We start from the raw sequence: 20,520 nt of genomic DNA on the forward strand, positions 1-20,520 counted from the left end.
TTTCTCGCCTCATCGCCATCACCTTTGACACTGTCATTCAGTCCCTCTTGTCTTTTACCCTATCACAGAGCTTCCTTCAGACCCTGTCCCATTTATCCCTTGCTTAAACTCTATTACTATTCTAACTTTTCCCAGTTCTAATGAAAGGTCATGGACCTGAAATACAAATTCTGTTTCTCTCCACAGACCCTGCTGAGTATGTCCAATATTTTCTGTTTATGTTTCGAAAACATTAGTCCCCTGTCCCCAGACGGTCCAAATTTTCTCAGATGACACAAAGATCATGCAGTTTGAAGGATGTGCACATTTTTAAAGAGAAACTTTAAATGGTCACAGACGTATAAGATTTGCTAATCTGAATTAAACCTACCCAAATCTTTTGGGTTCGTTGTATATTTTATGCGGCCAGCATCAACAATTATTTAAAAGAGACTTCAGACCTTTTTTGGGAACAAGGAAGGTATTTATCGAATAGAGAAACTTAGGGGCAGGAGGTTTATGCAACGTGAATGCTGCCCTAAGACAGTGCCCCAATTCGACATGCTTCCAGAAGATTCTGCTGAGAGGGGACTCCATCTTCTGGCAAGAGCACTTACTCTTGGTTTCCATTGGTCCCTCATGTCATGTGACCCCCATTGCTGCACAGTCTTAAAGAGGCAGGAACCACATACACAACTGGTTTAGGGTCCAAGTCAATGGACATTTTTCATAATTTACCCCCACATACATTTTAGATGGCTTCACCTTCTGATAAATAATGTCACGTCTGTTTCCCTCACACACTTCAGTTTATCAGTTGAAAAATGCAAAAATGGGAACTTGTTGCTTTCTCTAGGGATTCACAAACTTGTATCTACTCAGTTGAAGTTGAATAAAAGTGGCAGCTTCCTTTGAGAATCCGTGCAGAGTGCATCTGACAGAAAGCTAACCAGTCGTTCGAACAATTTTTGAACACAAGCATCTACTGTCACACAGTTTTAATTACAAGAACAGAGGTTGCTGGAAAAACTCAGCAGGTCTGTCAGCGTCTATTAAGAGAGAAAAAGAGTTAACATTTCGAGTCCTTAGACTCTTAGTCAGAACTGAAGGGAGGGAGAATGTGTTAGATCTACAAAAACTGCAACAAAAAGTAACAAATTTGCGAACAAAAGACAAATAGCCTGGTGTGAAGTGGAGGGTGAGGGGTGGGGGGAGAGGAGGAACGCTTTGAGACAATACATGTCTGAGACATAAATAAAAAGTGGGATTTAAAGGTGGAGTCATGATCTAAAGTTGTCAAACTCAAGACTGAATCCCAAGGGCTGCAACACACCCAACCGAGAGAAGAGATGCCTCTTCTCCAGCTGGCACCAGGAGCTTTGAGCAGGTCAAGGTTGGACACATGGGCATGACAGCAAGGTGCTAAATTAAAATGGCAAACAACAGGAAGGTTAGGGTCATACTTGCGGACAGAGCAAAGCTGTTCCGCATAGCGGCCACCCGATCTGCATTTAGTCTCCCAAATTTAGAGGATATCACATTGGGAATTGTGAAAACTATAAACAAAACTGAAATAAGTGCAAATGAAATGTTGTGCAGGTGAAAAGAGTATTCAGGGCATTGAACAGTGAAAAGAAAGGAGGTAAAGGGGTAGGTGTTGCACCTTCAGTGATTGCATGAGAAGGTTTCAAAAACATTAGACTTCTATTCCTGGATAGCCATGGGAATGGATTGTGGCACGATAGAGGAGTGGACCAGGGTGTCATGGAGGGAGTTGTCCCTGCGGAATGCTGACAGGGAGGTGAGGGGAAGATGTGTTTTGTGGTAGCATCGTGCTGGAGCTGGTGAAAGAGGCTGAAGATGATCCTCTGAATGCTTGTGTGAAACAGAGTGAGGACAAAGAGGACCCTATCATTTTGGCAGAACCAACGGGATGAACGAGTACACTATCAAGGGCAGGAGTCTTAGTAGTGTTGAAGAGCAGAAGGACCTTGGGGTCCGGGTCCACAGGACTCTTAAATCGGCCTCGCAGGTGGAAGAGGTGGTCAAGAAGGCGTATGGTGTACTGGCCTTCATTAATCGAGGGATTGAGTTTAGGAGTCGGGAGGTAATGCTGCAACTTTATAAGACCCTTGTCAGGCCTCATTTGGAGTACTGTGCGCAGTTCTGGTCGCCTCACTATAGGAAAGACGTAGAAGCTATTGAAAGGGTACAGAGGAGATTTACAAGGATGTTGCCTGGACTGGGAGGCATGCCTTATGAAGTTAGGTTGAGGGAGCCGGGTCTCTTTTCCCTGGAGAGACGAAGGTTGAGAGGCGACCTGATAGAAGTTTATAAAATGTTGAGAGGAATAGATAGGGTGGATTCTCAGAGGCTATTTCCCCGGGTTGAAATGGTCGCTACGAGAGGGCACAGATTTAAGGTGCGGGGAGGAAAGTACAGAAGTGATGTTAGGGGTAAGGTTTTCACTCAGAGGGTGGTGAGTGAATGGAATCGGCTGCTGTCAGTGGTGGTGGAGGCGAACTCGCTGGGGTCTTTTAAAAGACTTCTGGATGAGTATATGGGGTTTAATGGGATTGGGGGTTATAGATAGGTCTATAGATTGGTAGGTGTTGATGTGATCGGCACAACTCGTGGGCCGAAGGGCCTGTTTGTGTTGTAGTGTTCTATGTTCTATGTTCTATCATGGTTCTGGGAGGGAAGGGAAGGGGTGAGGGCAGATATGCAGGAAATGGGTCAAACCTGGTTGAGTGTCCTGTTAACCACCGGTGGGGTACCCCTCAGTTAAAGAAAATAACACACATATCTGAAGCACCATATTCAAAGGTGACATCATCAGAATCAATGCAACAGAGGCAGAGAAACTGGAGGATAAGGTGGAATCCTTACAGGGCCAACTCGGGCAAACTCGCAACTCTTCTTCTGTTGCATCAGTGACCCTATCAGTGCTGCTTCATCTGGACCTGGAAAAAATTCAGCAATTTTGCTTTCAAGCTCACCCCTCTCTCACCTTCACATGGTGCATGGGCGGCACGGTAGCACAGTGGCTAGCACTGCTGTTTCACAGCTCCAGGGACCTGGGTTCGATTCTCGGCTCGGGTCACTGTCTGTGTGGAGTTTGCACATTCTCCTCGTGCCCGCGTGGGTTTCCTCCGGGTGCTCCGGTTTCCTCCCACAGTCCAAAGATGTGCAGGTTAGGTTGACTGGCCATGATAAAAATTGCCCCTTAGTGTCCTGAGATGCGTAGGTTCGTGGGTAAAATACATAGGGATATGGGGGTAGGGTCTGGGTGGGACTGTGTTCGGCGCAGACGCGATGGGCTGAAGAGCCTCTTTCTGCACTGTACGGTTCTATGATTCTATGATCTCTGACGCTTCGCTTCCCTTCCTTGACATTTCTGTTCCCATTTCCATTGCTAGCTTGATCACCAATATTCAATACGAAGCCACCAACTCCCACAGCGACCTCAACTACAGCTGCAACACCTTTTCCTTCAGATCTGACAAAGACTACGAGGACTTGAAACATTAACTCTGTTTCTCTTCTCAGAGAAGCTAGCAGGCTTGATGACTTTTTCTAACATTCTGTTCGTGTTACAGACTCCAGCATCTGCAGTATTTTGCTGACCATAGTTTTAAGTATGTGGGATAATTGCTGGCAGAAAATGGAAACAAGGAAATCGAAATTAAGTTCAGCGCCTTTCAAACCCACGGCCTTTTCCACCTGGAAGGACAAAGGCAGCATTTGAATGGAAACACCAACACCTAAAGTTCCTCTCTAAACTATGCACCATCCTGACCTTGAATTATATCACTGTTCCTCGATCAAAATCCTGGAACTCCCTTCCTAATAGCACTGTGGGTGTACCTACACCACACGGACTGCAGCGGTTTAAGAAGGCAGCACATCACCACCATCTCAAGGGCAACTAGGTTCAAATGCTGGTCGAGCCAGAGACACTCACATTCTGTGAAAGGATAAAAGAGAAAGGATCAACTCTGGTCGGAGTAATCGGGAGAAATGCACTGGAGTGTTATCTGTTAGAAAATTATTGCTGAAACTGAAAGGTAGAATCCACAGAACAGTTGTGAGCCTGGCCCTGTTACATAGTGCCAAAACATGGGTAACACCAGGAAAGAGGAAAAGTGACTGGATATGAATGAGTTGCAAATGCGTGGAAATAACAAGGGTAAGATCAGGAGCCAGCAAATCAGGCAGTCAGTGAAGATCGAGGAAGAATTGCAGAAAATAGCGGAGAAGAGATTGAAGTATGATATTCTCTCGCCACAGCAGATGACTATGTGGGTAAAGTAAATGGTGAAGGCAGGAGGAGAAGAGGCAGGCCTAAGATAAATGGAAAGATATGGTGATCAGACATATAAGTGCAGTGGGATTGGAAGAAGAATGGGTGACTGACAGGAGGGTGATGAACTAGCATTGTGGTGGCCCCAAGTCAAAAGAAACAGCAACTGTCACCTTATTATTAAACAGACTGCTAAGTATTAAGATTAGATCATCATGCTTGGTTCCAATAGTGCTTTTCCCACTCCATTGCCAGGCTCCATTGTGACATTTAAAAAGGGTGGTCAATTCATTATCATCCACTCTCACCTGGTAATGTAAGTTAGAGGCTGCAATTTTCCCAAAAAATGAATTTGTCACAATGACAAGAAAACTGAAGCGATCCATGTTAGTTTGTTCAGCACGCCAGTTCCGGGATTGGCAGTGCCAGGCATGCTGGTGAGTCTGGCTGCCCCCTTCACATCTTATCCCCAACACAGACACCACCCCCTTCATAGACAAACCCCTTCACAAGCCCTCCCCACATCACAGCCACCTTGTCATGGCCCCTGCTCAGGGCCCGCTCCTACCCAGGCACCATCCCTTTGGCACTGCCAGTGTGCCAAGTGCATACTGCCAGGATGTTAGGTGGGCACTGCCAAGTGACAGGTGGGCATTACCAAATGAGCACTGCCCAGCCATGGCCCTGACCACCCATGCTTTCAATCGACTTTGAGTATGGTCATCATGTCTGGTCTCCACAAGTGGAAACCAGCAGAGATTGTTGCCAGGCTCATGCCACACTCGAGGATCGGAAGATCCCAGGAGTAGGGAGAATCCAGCATTGAACAGGCAATGCATATTTAAATACTACTTTACATATGCCCATTGGCCCACAGCCATTTCTGGGCCAGTAGAAAGGAAATGGAATGATTGTAGAGTATTTGGTGCCAGCTGTGAATCTGATTTTTAGCCCCACACACTATTTTCCTGGAGCGTCTGGTCTGCATCAGGCAGCCCTGAAATCTGTGTGTTAGCTTGACAGGGCATTCCTCAATTGCACTGCTCTTCCCATTGTTCTTCAGCCATTTATTGAACCGTGGGGACAGAGACAAAAACATCTAAATCAAAATGAAAATAAAATAGGAACAGAAACCAAACATTTAATAATTAATATTACAACAAAAGTAAAGAAAATATGAATGAATTCTTCAGATATGTTTAATAAGCTCTCAATCCCTTTTCATACTTCAGAAGGCATGTATTTTCTTTCTTCTAATGATGAATTATATCGCTCAGATACAAGATGATGGCTTCTCACTTCAGACAGAAATAGAAAACCTTCAACTTTGCAACTAATCTCTGGTATTCCCAGTATATTTGCATTGTAGTTGAGATCCTAGAGTTTTAGCAACAAACAAAATAAAATATTCATCTGAGGTTCCCTGTCATTTTATCAAAGACGTTAGCCAATTTATCGTCAACGGCTTCGGTTGTTCTTAAAAATAGAAGGACAAAGGAACTTCACTTGACTGCGCATAAACATTTGTTGCCAATTCCCATAGTGCGATTTCTGAATAAATAATACCCTGCAAGATTCCGTGGGCAAATGCTTATCTATGTCCCTCTGCAAACTGTAACATCCATCCTCACTGTCTACAGCTCCTCCGACTTTGGTGTCGTCAGCAAATTTACTAACCCATCCTTCTCCACCCTTGTCTAGGTCATTTATAAAAATGACAAATAGCAGTGGCCCCAAAACAGATCCTTGAGGTACACCACTTGTAACTGAACTCCAGGTTGAATATTTCCCATCAACCACCACCTTCTGTCTTCTATCAGCGAGCCAATTCCTGATCCAAACTGCTAAATCACCCTCAATCCCATGCATCTGCATTTTCTGCAGTAGCCGACCATGGAGAACCTTATCAAACGATTTACTAAAATCCATATACACTACATCAACTGCCTTACCCTTATCCACCTCTTTGGTCACCTTTTCAAAAAACTCATTAAGGTTTGTGAGGCACGACTTATCCTTCACAAAACCGTGTTGACTATCCCTAATCAATTTATTTCTCTCTAGATGATTATAAGTCCTATCCCTTATAATTCTTTCCAAAACTTTGCCCACAACAGAAGTAAGGCTCACTGGTTTATAATTCCCAGGATGGTCTCTACTCCCCTTCTTGAACAAGGGGACAACATTTGCTATCTTCCAGTCTTCCAGCACTATACCTGTAGCCAATGACGACATGAAGATCAAAGCCAAAGGCTCTGCAATCTCCTCCCTAGCCTCCCAGAGAATCCTAGAGTAAATCCCATCTGGCCCAGGGGACTTATCTATTTTCATACTCTCAAGAACTGCTAACACCTCCTCCTTATGTCCCTCAATCCTGTCTAGTCTACAACCTGGTATCGCAGTATTCTCCTCGACTACACTGACCTTTTCCTGCATGAATACTGACGAAAAATACTCATTCAGTGTCTCTCCTATCTCTTCAGGCTCCACGCATAACTTCCCACTGCTGTCTCTGACTGGCCCTAATCTTGCCCTTACCAATCTTTTGTTCTTGACATACCTATAGAAAGCTTTAGAGTTCTCCTTGATCCTATCCGTCAAAGTCTTCTCATGTCCTCTTCTAGCTCTTCTTAATTCTCTCTTTAGCTCCTTCCTGGTGAATTCCATGGCCAGCAATGCCCACAGCCCATCAACTAATTTTTTAAAATGGCCAAAGGCCAGTTCTAGTCTAGAGATGGGTAGCATTGTGTAAGGACCAAGTATGGGGTTCTGTACATAACGACTGTAAATATGAACATAGTTCAGTACTGTCCACAAAGGTTTCTTTGTAACTTATACAAGGCTCTTTCATGGTGCCCAAGCAGTTTCCTTAAAGACAATAGAATATATCATGGTAATATAAGTAGAATCCTTCATCGTATGTCTCACAGTGAGATGAAGTGTTCTTCCTCACCCGCAGTAATTACACAATGTTGATGCCAAATTGGCTGGAAATGTGAATTGATAAGGAGGCAGTGGTACTAACCTCACACCTTCTACATCAAGAACACCGATCTGCTTCACCAATGAAACACAAGGATAGAGAAAAAACAGGGCCAACGATGGAGAAGACAATTGGGTGAATGAAAGTCAAATTGGACACAGAAAAAGAAATAGAGTGGGGAAAGGAAGATGGTGAATTATGAGATGGAGGAAGATGGTGAATTATGAGATGGGGAAAGAAATAAATTAGAAAATTAGAATAAATAAGCAGTATAAGAAGGTATCGTCACCAAATTATATTAGTCCTTGAGAATGGTAGAGTAGCTATGTAAAATGTATAGACGTTCTTACTCATAATATTCTGAAAGAAACAATCTAATTGGCATTTCTGAGTTCCAGAATAGCTTGGAAACCTTAAAATATGATGGTCATCGTATTTTAACTAGTCACTTTATGGATCCTCTGGATTCTAAGTGCCAGCTCTGGGAAACATGGCATTCAGCATCTGGGTGTTGCATTTGTGCCACCAGCAGTTGCCAGAAGGCTTACATCTGCACTCCCCTGCTGCAATGATTTTGACAGCCACTGGCAAAGCAGGCACATCAGCTCCTCTTTGGGCAGCGGGACTGACTGCAGTGAGCTGCAAATGTCAGTGATGACCTGATGGGAATGTCTAGGTCTCCTGAGGCACTGGTGCTCAGTGGTGTCTGGGGAGTTCATCCTTTGCCTGTATATCCTGTCTTGAGGATGTCACCTCCTTTGTGTGAGCTGCATCCCTGTGCCTCATCCCCTCTGTCCTTTGGTGCAGAAGGATTACAATTGCTCCTGATGATATTGGTGTCATTGATGCCGTTCCACTTCTTCCTCATCAGCAGTCCAAGACTGCATGCTTATATGAAAGTTAGCAGCAGGGGAGTGTGGATCCAAGGCATTAAAAAAAAACTTCAAACAAGGCAGAAGTGACTTCCAGTATATTAGAAATCACCTCCAAAGCAGTGCAATCACGCTGAGAACAAATCATACAAAGAAACATAGAATTATACAGTGTAAAAGAGGTCATTTGGCCCATTGAGTCTGTACCTAAACGCAAAAACCACCTGGCCTCTCACCTATTCCTATTTACCAGTACCTGGCCCATAGCCTGAAATGTTATGATGTGCCAAGCACTCATCCAGGTACTTTTTAAAGGATGTGAGGCAACCTGCCTCCACCATCCCCCCAGGCAGTGCATTCCAGCCAGTCACCACCCTCTGGATAAAAACATTTTTCCTCACATCCCTGCTGAACTTCCTGCCCCTCACCTTGAACATATGTCTCCCTGCGATTGACCCTTCAATGAAGGGGAATAGCTGCATCTTCTCCACTCTGTCCATGCCCCTCATAATTGTGTACCCCTCAATCAGGTCACCCCTCAGTCAGGCTCTACTCCAACGAAAACAACCCAAACCTATCCAACCTCTCTTCACAACTCGAATGTTCCATCCCAGGCATCATCCTGGCCCATCTCCTGCAAGCAAACACTCTTCTCTTAGGCAAACAAGCAGCTGTCTTTTCAAAGCCATTTTTGCCTATCAATTAATCAAGTCTGGCTGTCCTCGTACTTTGCTCAATTTACTGAGCCCCAGGAAGCCAGTGCATTCAGGGATAAAAACAGAATCCAGGGTTAAAGCAGCAGGTAATTCTCATTTCCACCTGTAAATGTCAGACTGCCTTTCTCATGGGAATTTCCCACATGTTATTAAAGGCGCTTAATTAAAATGCATAACCCGATGGGTTTTTGGCAGCCTCTCCACAGTTGCTGATATTTTAACCTTCCACCGACAGAGAAACCTACCTGTCCTAACAGGTTAAAATTCAGACTGTGTCTTCAACAAATATATGTATATCCACTGTGCACATGATTGCTTCTTTTATGTATAATATTCTGAAACTGTTTAGATATCTTGTATAAAACATCTTTTTCTCCATTTAAGCAAACTGCAGTTCATATTTGCACTGCTGATTATTTTATAAGTCTGCAAAGGAACAGCTTTGGAAGAATTCAAAAGGTAATTGCAGTTTTTTTGTTCAGATCCACCTTCAGTATTTCATCAGCAACAGTAAAAATTCAGAGCAATGAATTTATTTCTTTCACTTTTTAAGTAAAGATACATTTATTCACAGCTTGACATTCATATATTTATTCATCTGCAATGAAATTGGATTTTTGTGAGAACAGGTAACATAAAATGTATGAAGGATCAGTGCCCTATGTACCAGCTACGTTGATCAGTGTTGTATAAATGATGTTGTCACTTCAGTAAAATGAAGGCATGGCACATGGAATCAATCTTACTATCTAGGAGATGTCTAACCTGCTGCAATTACACAAACTTTGACCATGATGTCAAATTGAAATGAGTTCTTCCCAGCTGACTGAATCAGCTCTTCCAGTCTCTCAGTGAGTGTGATTGTTTTCTAGAAAGTGGGGAGGAAATTTCTGTCTACTATGGAGAGTGAAATCGTAAGTGCACTTGCAAGAAACATAATTCTGACTTTCCTGCACATAGTGCCCAGGAAAAGGTCTTGTGTATCTTTGTAGAGACTGTGCTCCACAGTACACATAAATGGGAGATGACAGCACATCACCATCCTCTCCAAACACCAAGAGTTGTGATGCAAACCAAAAGAGGGGCCATCTCTGAATTCCTCCATGCTACATGTATTTCCCTTGACCACAGCCAATGAGACACCTTGGTCTGGAAGTATGGAAGATTGCTGCAGCTCTAGGTATAAAGACTACAACAAATGGGGTTGATCCTTTTGGTCGATTCCAAAATGGGATAGCTTTGTCCCACGTTATATACTACTCCAGAAGGTTTGGACTTATGGGAAAGGTGGCAGCATATTGGACAACATTTGGTAGCGGTAAGTTGTGTTGCACAAGTAGCTGTGGTAGTGATCAATCATATCGGAAAAGATCTGGAGGATCTAATCATGTTCAAAGCGTCCAGTGGATTTACAGCCGAGATCAAACCAGGAAAAAAATAATCAAATTGTGTAACTGATCTGGAGAAGTTAGTCAGGCAACAGAGAGGTAGCATGTTTAATATGGGGAGCTACAAAGTTATCAGATTTGACAAAGGGAAGGTCGTATAGATTATATACTACATGGAAATATGTTGATAATATTACAATGGGAAAACAAAGAAATTGGTGCTGTTTGGGTAGATAGATTACTAAATTACCAGCACAGATTTCATAAGCAGCTAGGTAAATGCACAGAAAATTGGGCTGCAATGTGATAGATAAGTCAAAATATAAGATTGTAAAATTATATCTGTCTTGGTTTATTCTGCATATGGAGCAGTTTTGTCTTTCCATTTAAGGGAAAAGATAATGGGCTAAATTTTCGCATTCAAGACATGGAACAGGAAATAGATTAATTTTGAGTCAGAAACCATCTTCTGGTGAGAAATTGATTCAAGTTCATATTTCACAGGGTGAGTACTTAATCATATAGAGATCAAATTCCTGTCCAATTAGAGCCAGTGGGAATGGAACTGGAAACAGATCAAATGAACTATGAGATTCATTTAGACTCCCCATGACAGCCATTATCAAAGCTACTACTTCCCAGAGAGAAAGTGGCTTGTGCCATTCCATCGCATCAATGACAAGTGAGTTAGGCAGTCCCTTGCTTCACTGAAGCCAACCTGGATCTATTGCTAAGGCTAAGAGGGAGAGGAGAGAAGTCTGCTTCTCGGAAGATGACAGGAGGGAGCCAATTCATTGTAAAACAGGGGAACCTCCCTTTTTACTATCATCTCTCTTCACCTCCTCTGCCTCCTCCTTGCTCAACTTCTGTTTCTGTTCTTTCCCAATGAGTTGTTTCCTTCTCAGGCCTCCGCTTCCTCAAGATCCACACACCTCTAAGGGGCCATATTATGATGTGAACAGCAGAATACCTCAATGATGAAGACCCTTGCAGGAATGTATTGCAGAACACCACCTCAGCAACTCAGGCAATGGAATTGCATTTTCAGAAGTCCAGTAGCCAGCTGAATGTGCATCTTACTGAACAGTTGACATTGGTTGTATTGCTTGGTCTGGGGCTCTGGGGTGAGTTGCCATGATTTGAAGGGATTTTCTTTATCCATTAGGATCTATCCGTGTACTGTGTGGGTTGTAATGAAGATCAAAATCAGTGTGGACTGGCAGAGGCTAAAAATTTCATGGCAGCTGATGGGAGAGAACGCACACTGAGAAATATCTTGTGGTTGCAGACTGGATGGATATTGAGGGATCGAAAAATCTTCCTGTTGATGGATCCCACCAGCTGGTCACTGGGTATAACCTTACAATCATATATTTTGACTTATCTATCACACTGCAGCCCAACTTTCTGTGCATTTACCTAGCTGCTTATGAAATTTGTGCTGGTAATTTAATAATTTATCTACCAAAACAGCACCAATGTCTTTGTTTTCCCATTGTAATATTATAAACATATTTCCATGTAGTATATAATCCTTGATGGTCACATGGGTACAATGAATGATTCCCTATGCTGGAGGAATCCAGTGATGGAAGAGAAACCTGTATCTGCTGTGAAATGAATGTACTCATCCAGCTCTGGTAAAGAGGACATTAATGACCAGCGGGATGCAGTGTGAGATGCCACTAAGTTTTGAAGTTGATCATGTGAATGAGCCAGAAACAAAGACAGTCAAGACATGCATTGCCATCCAGTGCAACGCGATGTGAAATCTTCAGCAACACAGTACAATCACCTGTCTGAACAGTCACAGTCCAAAGCAGGGAGAGACAAAGTGGGGAACTACAGGACTGTCAGTCTGGCATCAGCGGTCAGACAAATGCTAGAATCTATTATAAAGGGTGTGATAATTGAATACTTAGAAAATCATGGCTGGATTGGGCATAGTCAACATGGATTTACAAAAGAGAAATCATGTCCAACAAACTTGTTGAGACTTTTGAAGATGTAACTAGCAGAATACATAAGGGGAAAACCGACGGCTGTGGTGTGGTTAGATTTTCAACAGGCTCTCAATAAGTTTCCACATTGGAAGCAAAATTAGAGCACAGGGCATTGGGGATAACATACTGGCATGGATTAAGAATTGGTTAACAGACGGAAAGCAGAAAGTGGGGTAAATAGGTCATTCTCAGATTATCTGATGTGACCACAAGGATCAGTGATCGGGCCCCAGCTATTCACCATCTGTTTCAGTGATTTGGATATAAGGAACAAATGTAATAGTTCCAAATTTGCTAACGACATACAATTAGGTTGAAATGTGAGTTGTGAGGGGTGTGCAAAGAGGCTTCAAGGAGATTTAGACAGACTGAATGGATGGACAACGTCGCAGATGGAATATAATGCGGAAAAAATGTGAAGTTATCCATTTCAGTAAGAAAAAAACAGAAATGCAGAGTATTTCTTAAACGGTGGGAGACTGGAAAGTGTTGATGTCAAACAGACTTGTGTGTCCTTGTTCAAAAGTCAATGAAAGCTAACATGAAGATAAAACAAGCAATTAGGAAAGCAAATGATAAGTTGGCCTTTATTGCAAAAGGATGCGAGTACAGGAGTAAAGAGGACTTGATGCAACTGTATTGATGAAACCACACTTGGAGTATTATGTACATCTCTGGTCTCCTAACCTCTTGGAAAAATATACTTGCTATGGAAGGAGTGCAATGATGGTTCACCAGGCTGATTTCTGGGATGGGCGGGTTGTCCTTTGAGGAGAGATTGAGGAGACTGGACCTATGTTTTCTACAGTGTAGAAGAACGACAGGTAATCTCATTGAACATACACAATTCTTACAAGGATGTAGGAAGGATGTTTTCCCTGGTTGGGTAAGCTAAAACCAGGGTACAGAATCTCAGAATAAGAGGTAGTCACTTAGGATCGAGATAAGAAGGAGGCTCTTCACTCAGATGCTTTTGAATGTTTGAGATCTCTACCTTAGGGGCCTGTGGAGGCTCAGTTATTCAGTATATTCAGGATAAAGACTAATAGATTTCTTGATATTAAATATATCAAGGGATCCAGGGAAATGGCACTGATGGTGGGTGGCACAGTGGTAGCACTGCTGTCTTACATTGTCAGAGATCCAGGTTTAACTGCAGTCTTGGTTAACTGCCTGTGTGGAGTTTGTACATTCTCCCCGTGTCTGTGTGGGTTTCTTCTAGGTGCTCTGGTTTCCTCCCACAGTCCAAAGATGTGCAGGTTAGGTGGATTGGCTTTGCTAAATTGACCCTTGGTGTCTCAAGATGTTAGGGGGATTAATGGGGTAAATATGTGAGGTTATGGGGATATGGGTGGGGGGGTGCGACCTGAGTAAGATGGTGTCGGAGAGTTAGTGCAAACTCAAAAGGCCAAATGGCCTCCTTCTGCACTGTAGGAATTCTATGATACCACGTACCATGATCTATGGTAGAGCAAGTTTGAGGGGCCAAATGGCCTTTTCCTACTCCTATTTGCTACGCTCCTATGGGTCTCCATCATCTCCAGATAGCTTTGTCTTCAGTGGTAGCTCTTGCGTGCTGCCTGATTGTCCTTGGCAACCTTGCTGCCTCCTTTTCTGCCCTCACAGTGCCAAATGGGGGTGTTAACTCCTATTCAATAATTGCTGAGTGCCCACTATCCCAACCACATACTGAGTGCCTAGGGTACCTCTTTACTAAATGCTGAGTTTCCCTTTATCCCTTCTGGGGCCGGGCTGATCCTCTGGGCCAGCCATAACTGGCTCCACACGCTGTATTCTTCTGCCTTCAACAGCTCGGCAACAAATCCCCCTTAAATCTATTGCACCACTTCAAATTTCCATCCTCCTTGTCCACTGAGGTTTTCAACTCATTAAATTGACCTCAACGGGGATGAGAGTGGGATTCCTTTCTGACATCTCCTCGCACTGATGAACGGGTGAACCGATACAGGTATAAATAAGCATTTCAGATTGAAGAGTTTGAGAAAATCTCAAATATATTTTTCTGCTGTATATAAAATTCAGTAAAAAGTCTGACAACACCAGGTTTTAGTCCAACCTATTTATTTGATAATATACTCACAAGCTTTCGGGTTAGCCCCTTCGTCAGGTGAATGGAGAGTTCTGGCCTCAGACAGAGCATATAAAGCACAGACAGTTTAGAGATTACTGTGCTTTATATGCTCTGTCTGAGGCCAGAACTCTCCATTCACCTGACGAAAGGGCTAACCTGAAAGCTTGTGAGTATATTATCAAATAAATAGGTTGGACTAAAACTTGGTGTTGTCAGACTTTTTACTGTGTTTACGCCAGTCCAACGCCGGCATACCCACATTATAAAATTCAGAACAAGGGATAATAGTTTCAACTTAAGGATGACAAAATGAAATGGTAAATGCAGGCAACTTTTTCCACAAAATGCGGATACGAGATATATGGAGCAGAAAAATGTGTGACATGAGCGCATTCTTCACAATCTTTCATCTTCTGGATTTCTACTGTGACTCTGCAGCTGAAACCACACAATCCGCAGAGAGGGGAAATTAAGAGGGGGGCGCGGTGCGGGAGCTACGTTGGTATAATGTCAAAGATCGCCCAGTCGGTTTGACTGAAGTCTGGCTGCAGGTCCTGTCCGGCCAGAGAGGGAGCCTGATACAGCAAACTCAGAAATGGAGAAGCAGAGAAAAGCACCTCTGCAAGCGGAAACCACGTGTTAATCTCAGCAAGGAAAAGTGATTCTCAGAGGTTGGAGGTGCAATCTGCTGATGTACCAAGACATGGCAGCGTGGAAAGGTGAGGCCCACTCTCTACACAAATGAGTTACAGTTTTGTGTTGGGATGTGGGCATCATTGGCAACACCAACATGTATCCCCTCTTCCTAATTTCCCTTGAGAAGGCATTGGTGAGCACCAACAGTGCTGTTGATTCAGTAACAGAAAAAGAGCAGCGATAGAGCTCTAAGTCCCATGTGCCTGCTGCGCTTGCCCTCCGAGGTGGTAGAAGTTGAGGATTTTCAGGAGCTAACAGAGGAATCTGGGCGAGTTGCTGTAACGCACCCTGTAGATGGTACACACTGCTGCCACTGTGTGCTAGCTAGCGGTGGAGGGAGTGCAGGTTGCGGCTGAGGTGCCAATCAAGTGGGCTGATTTCTCCTGGACGAGGTGTCGAGGTTCTTGAGTATTGTTAGAGATGTGCGCTCATCCAGGCGAGTGGAGACGATTCCACCACACTTCTGACTTGCGCTTGCAAATGGCGAACAGGCTTTCAGAAGTGAGGAGGCGAGAGATTCACTACTGAGTCATAAACCTTCCCCCGTTCTTGGGCTCACAAGTATTTATGTGGCAAGTTCAGTTAAGTCATTTTCATATCAGTTTCTTAGTTCAGTTATCAAGAAAGATATAAAAAAGAAAGGTAAAAAATAGACTCCAGAGTGAACAACCCTGATCAGTCCATCTCCCAGGCAACAAATGACATTAAGAGAGGTACAAAGCGGTTAACCACAAAGAGGATGGGACGACTAAAAAAGAGTAAAGGAAAGGTAGTTTAAGCTAGCTGATCAACATCACAATGAATGCAATGATACTATTTATAGAAATATTCTGTAAGCCTGTTGATGAACAGAGGACAATGTGAGTGGCAGTAACTTTGGTGGACACAAGGTGGCAGCATAGGAACACCACACCAAAAGAGTTGTTTGCTTTTCAAAATGGATCACACATTTACCAAAAATAGCCACTGCTGCTATTTACAGCAAAATTTCACAGTGCAAGACTAAATAAATCTCAACTTCAGTTCAATGCAATAAAATGACATGAATTGTGAATGTGATAAAATTACATGAATTTTCTGACAAGATAGGAGATTCAAAAAACAAGCTCAATGCTACAAAAATCAATCTTTACCATCACATGGGGGGTCTTTAATACATATATGAAGTTTACTCGAATGGTAAGAGATGTAGATTAGAAATAGCTCTCTGAACATACCTATCATGAACCGAGTTTGACACCTTCCTGAGTAATGAAGTAAAATTGTGCTGACAAATAGCAACGCAATGAATCAGCAAAGATGGTGGACTGTGAACGAGACTCTCAAGTTCAGGGCAATCTTAAAAACATGAACACCAGAGTGCAGAAATTCGGATCAGTGAGGTTCATCTCCAAATATGTAACATGTTTATACAATATTTCTGTTGGTGAATCTAGTGGATGTGAATTCCCAGTCTTTGAAGTTTCTTTATTCAAGTCACGAGTAGGTTTACATTAATACTGCAATGAAGTTACTGTGAAAGTCCCTCAGTCGCTATACTCCACCGTCTGTTAGGGTACACTGAGCATGTCCAATACACCTAATCAGGATACCTTTTGGGAGGAAACCTACGCAGACACAGGAGAATGTGCAGACTCTGCACACACACTGACCTAAGCTGGGAATCGAACCTGGATCTCTGGCACTATGAAGCTGCAGTGCTAACCATTGTGCCACCATGCCACTCAGGTCTGTCAGGAATACTGTATGACATGTTACATATTTGGAGATGAACCTCACTGATCTGAATTTCTACACTCTGGTGTTCATGTTTTTAAGATTGCCCTGAACTTGAAAGTCTCATTCACAGACCATCATCTTCGCTGATTCATTGCATTGGTATTTGTCAGCACAATTTTACTTCATTACTCAGGAAAATATCAAACTTGGTCCAGTGAATCAGGAGGAGACCTATGCACACAGGAGAACGTGCAGACTCTGCACACACACTGACCTAAGCTGGGAATTGAACCTGGATCCCTGGGACTATGAAGCTGCAGTGCTAATCATTGTGCCACCATGCCACTCAGTTTTGCCAGTGCAATAGTATCATTGCATTCATCAGTAACTGCAAGGGTCAGACAATGGGTCATATTTTGTTGTAGCATAGCACCTAACGAAGTTTGCCTTAATTTAGATTTGCCTTTTCCCTTCGGTGCGAGTCACTTTTCTGCATGGGAGGCTACCGCAGGTCCAACCCGCAAAGGGTGCAGTGAAGAAAACAGGGCATCTGAGCGAATGGGGCAATGAACAATGTGATCTCATTAATCAATGAGGTTTGTGAAATTCACAGCAGGAAAGCTGAGAGGACATTAAGGATGAGTTTGAAGGCATTACAAGTCAAGTAAGAATTACAAGGGAGGGAAAGAAAGATTGGATACAAAGTCAACAAAATAATGAAATGAATAAAATACAGATTTTGCACCTTTATCATTTCTATCAACAAGTAAAATCTTAAGGATTGAGATGACACAATTAGAGTCATTAACTTTCAACATCACAAAGGTCGCTTGGCAGGAATTAGCAGTTATCAAAGTATCTAAAAGGATATAGTGATTGGAGTGGGCAAGACTAATCTTTTTATGTTAAGATTAGTTTGTATTTACGACACACACCCAGCATCTTTACACAATTTGATGCATTTCAATACTTAAATAGTCAGAAAGGCTTCATGTTTGGGAAGCTAATTGCTGAGTGCCAAGTCTCTCTGACAGCAATCGTTGGATTTCTACATTTAAGCATGCAACTTCCCTTCACCCCAAGTTGCTATACAATGTGCTCATGAATAATCTGGAAAGCCATTTGCTCCAACTTAATCTTAACACCACATTCTGGGTCAGCCACTCCATATTTGGTGTCCTGCCAGGAAAGAGATCACCAAGTGCCACATATATATCTGTGGGCATATTTTATATGTTCAATATTGACCTGTTGGTTGGTCAGAAAGAGGGAGAATATGCCATGCAGCAATAATGACACAAACATGTCAAGATGCAGCTGTCGCGCAATCTCTTTCACTTATCATTAATAGCAAAAGCCCAAGTTCAGGGTAAGATATTTCCAGCTATGTGAATAAGAGAAGTATCAGATGCATTGATTGGCTGGCATTACAGTCGCAGGTGTGTCTTGTTGCTGAGGTTTGGGCAATATTGGGTTGGGAGGGAGAAGGGTGGCCAGGCTGAAGACAAAGATGCAAGATCCTCATGCACTACCAGTGTGGGTAGCTATCAAAATCTGTGCAGAGGGCAAATAGCAGCAGGAAAGCAAAAGGAATAATGAGGGGCAGCTTGATACAGAATTGTCACTGTATTGCTGCTTAAGGGTATTGATGCATGAGTTCAACATTGCAATTAGCTCTTTTTGAACAGCTTATTATTTTATAAAAATACTTATGAAACATAGTAATTAAAAGATATCATTATTGACCTAACATAATGATTGCAATATTAGGAGGTGTCTCAGCAGTTAAGTGCTAAAAAGAAATATTCCTTCTGTAAGTGTAGGATCTTGTTTGTGATGCTGAAGCAATTATGAAAAGCACCAACAATAATCTTTAGAGCGACTGTTTGGCTCCAAATTTTACGCTTTGGGTCTTTAAGTGGTTGAAAAGAATGACAGAAGTCTCAAGTTTAGGATTTGATTCATTATGTTGCATAAGTACGCTTTATGGATTTACAATAATGTTTAGTCTTATTTCTTTCAATTTAACATTGTTTGAATTGCAATTATGAAAGCAGAAACCCATTTCTATTTCATTAAACTGTGTAATTTGTCGATTAAATAATTCATTATTTTAGCAAAAACAGGATTGGAGGCCAACAGGAATAAACTGTTCTCCCCCATTTGAACAGAAAGAAAACTATCAAACAAGATGGGCAGAAATAACAGTTTCAGTGTACTGATAAAGGTCATTAATATGAGCACTGAATAAATACTGCATAACAAGTCTCTAACACACCAATGGATTCACAACATATTGAATAAAAACATGTTTGGGATGATTGTGATCAAACAACAAATAGCTGCAAGCAAACTATGATTTACTTGGCACACCTTGTCACTCAAACAACCACATGTGATAGAAAATGTCAAAGCATTGTATTCAATAAGAGGCACTTGACAATATTAGTCAATGGTACACAAACAAAAGGTAACAAAAATAGGGGCACGTCTATTTAACATTGTCTAAAATCTAAAAGGGAAAATACCATTTCAGTACATTGAGAATGGAATTATCTACCGTTATTATTCACCATTATTCATTCTTACCTTGACAAATTGGGCTGGCAGCGTCCCACTGATACATGCCATTCGGAAACCGTCTACAGGTGGCATTACTCCGACCCACCAACCGGTACCCAGCTTTACAATAAAACCTCACCACGCTGTTGAGAGCACCGACTGTCTTGTTCAACACTCCGCCATTCAAAGGGACACTGTTCAAGCTGCAATAGGAAGCTGGAAGCACAAAAAATGGTTTCTTCATTGAAGTTGAATACTCACGATTCAACAAACATAAATCTCGACAGAAAATATAATTGTTGATGGAAATCTTAAATAAGAGACCACAACACTTGTTAAATTCTGCTCCCCTCTTCCCGACTAACAAAGTCCTCAAGACAGATATAATGTATACCATATCATCACAAATTATCTATTCAATTGAGTAACCTCAGTTTTCAATGCGAGAGAATCCTTTTGAAGAGTCACTGATTTTTTGATACATTGAAAATTCGAAAATACTCTTGTCAGATTGCTCTGGAAGACAATGGAATTTTGAAAGAGTGTGTGTAACAATTGGTGAGAACCTTGAAAGCAGCCATTTTTCCCAAAACTTGCTGGCAATTCTGAGGTTAGGGTTTTTGAATGCAAACTGACTGATGCAAACTGACTGATCTTGTTTGGAATGAAAAAGCTACGAGCTATTAAAAAGCTCTGAGCCACTGTGAAGATCTATATCATGAAGAGCTGCAAGGTATCCCACAGACATGGTAAACTGTGGAGACACAGGCTGCATTTATCCCGCACTACAGCACCCACAGTATTTGAAATGGTGGATGTTACTGTGATCAGATGAGTCATTTTGAGACTATTATCATGTCACGGTTCATCATGAAGAAGTATGAGCCATGGGGTCATTATGGAGTAGGATAACTTATTACAAGGTATTTCAAACCGTATAAAGAACTGCAACGTTATGAAGTAAAGAGATGTTAATCACTATGAAACAACTGTGCCCTAAATGTGTGGGATCTGTAGGTAATGATTTACTTAGAACTTCTAAAAAAAGGCTTCTTATACTCAGCAGGCAATTGATAATTATGCAGTGTAATCTCTTGCATGAAAATTGAAACTGGAGTTAAATCTTAATACATGCACACCAACACACGAATGCAAGTGCACACGAATGCAAGTGCACACGTACACACACACACGCACACACTGGGTG

General features: G+C 42.3%; 1 protein-coding gene across 1 annotated transcript in view; it reads right to left on the minus strand.

Moving 5' to 3' along the window:
- LOC145345358 (CUB and sushi domain-containing protein 1-like) overlaps positions 1 to 20,520 on the minus strand; it is a 1,850,124-nt gene that overhangs the window by 155,486 nt on the left and 1,674,118 nt on the right. Inside the window, exon 48 of the mRNA XM_080193174.1 lies at positions 19,341 to 19,529. Coding sequence (XP_080049300.1) covers positions 19,341 to 19,529 — 189 coding nt within the window. The remainder of the gene's footprint in view (positions 1 to 19,340; positions 19,530 to 20,520) is intronic.

This window comes from Carcharhinus amblyrhynchos, chromosome 7 (assembly GCF_965287045.1).
Source record: "Carcharhinus amblyrhynchos chromosome 7, sCarAmb.v2.hapA, whole genome shotgun sequence".
NCBI classification, from domain to species: Eukaryota; Metazoa; Chordata; class Chondrichthyes; order Carcharhiniformes; family Carcharhinidae; genus Carcharhinus; species Carcharhinus amblyrhynchos.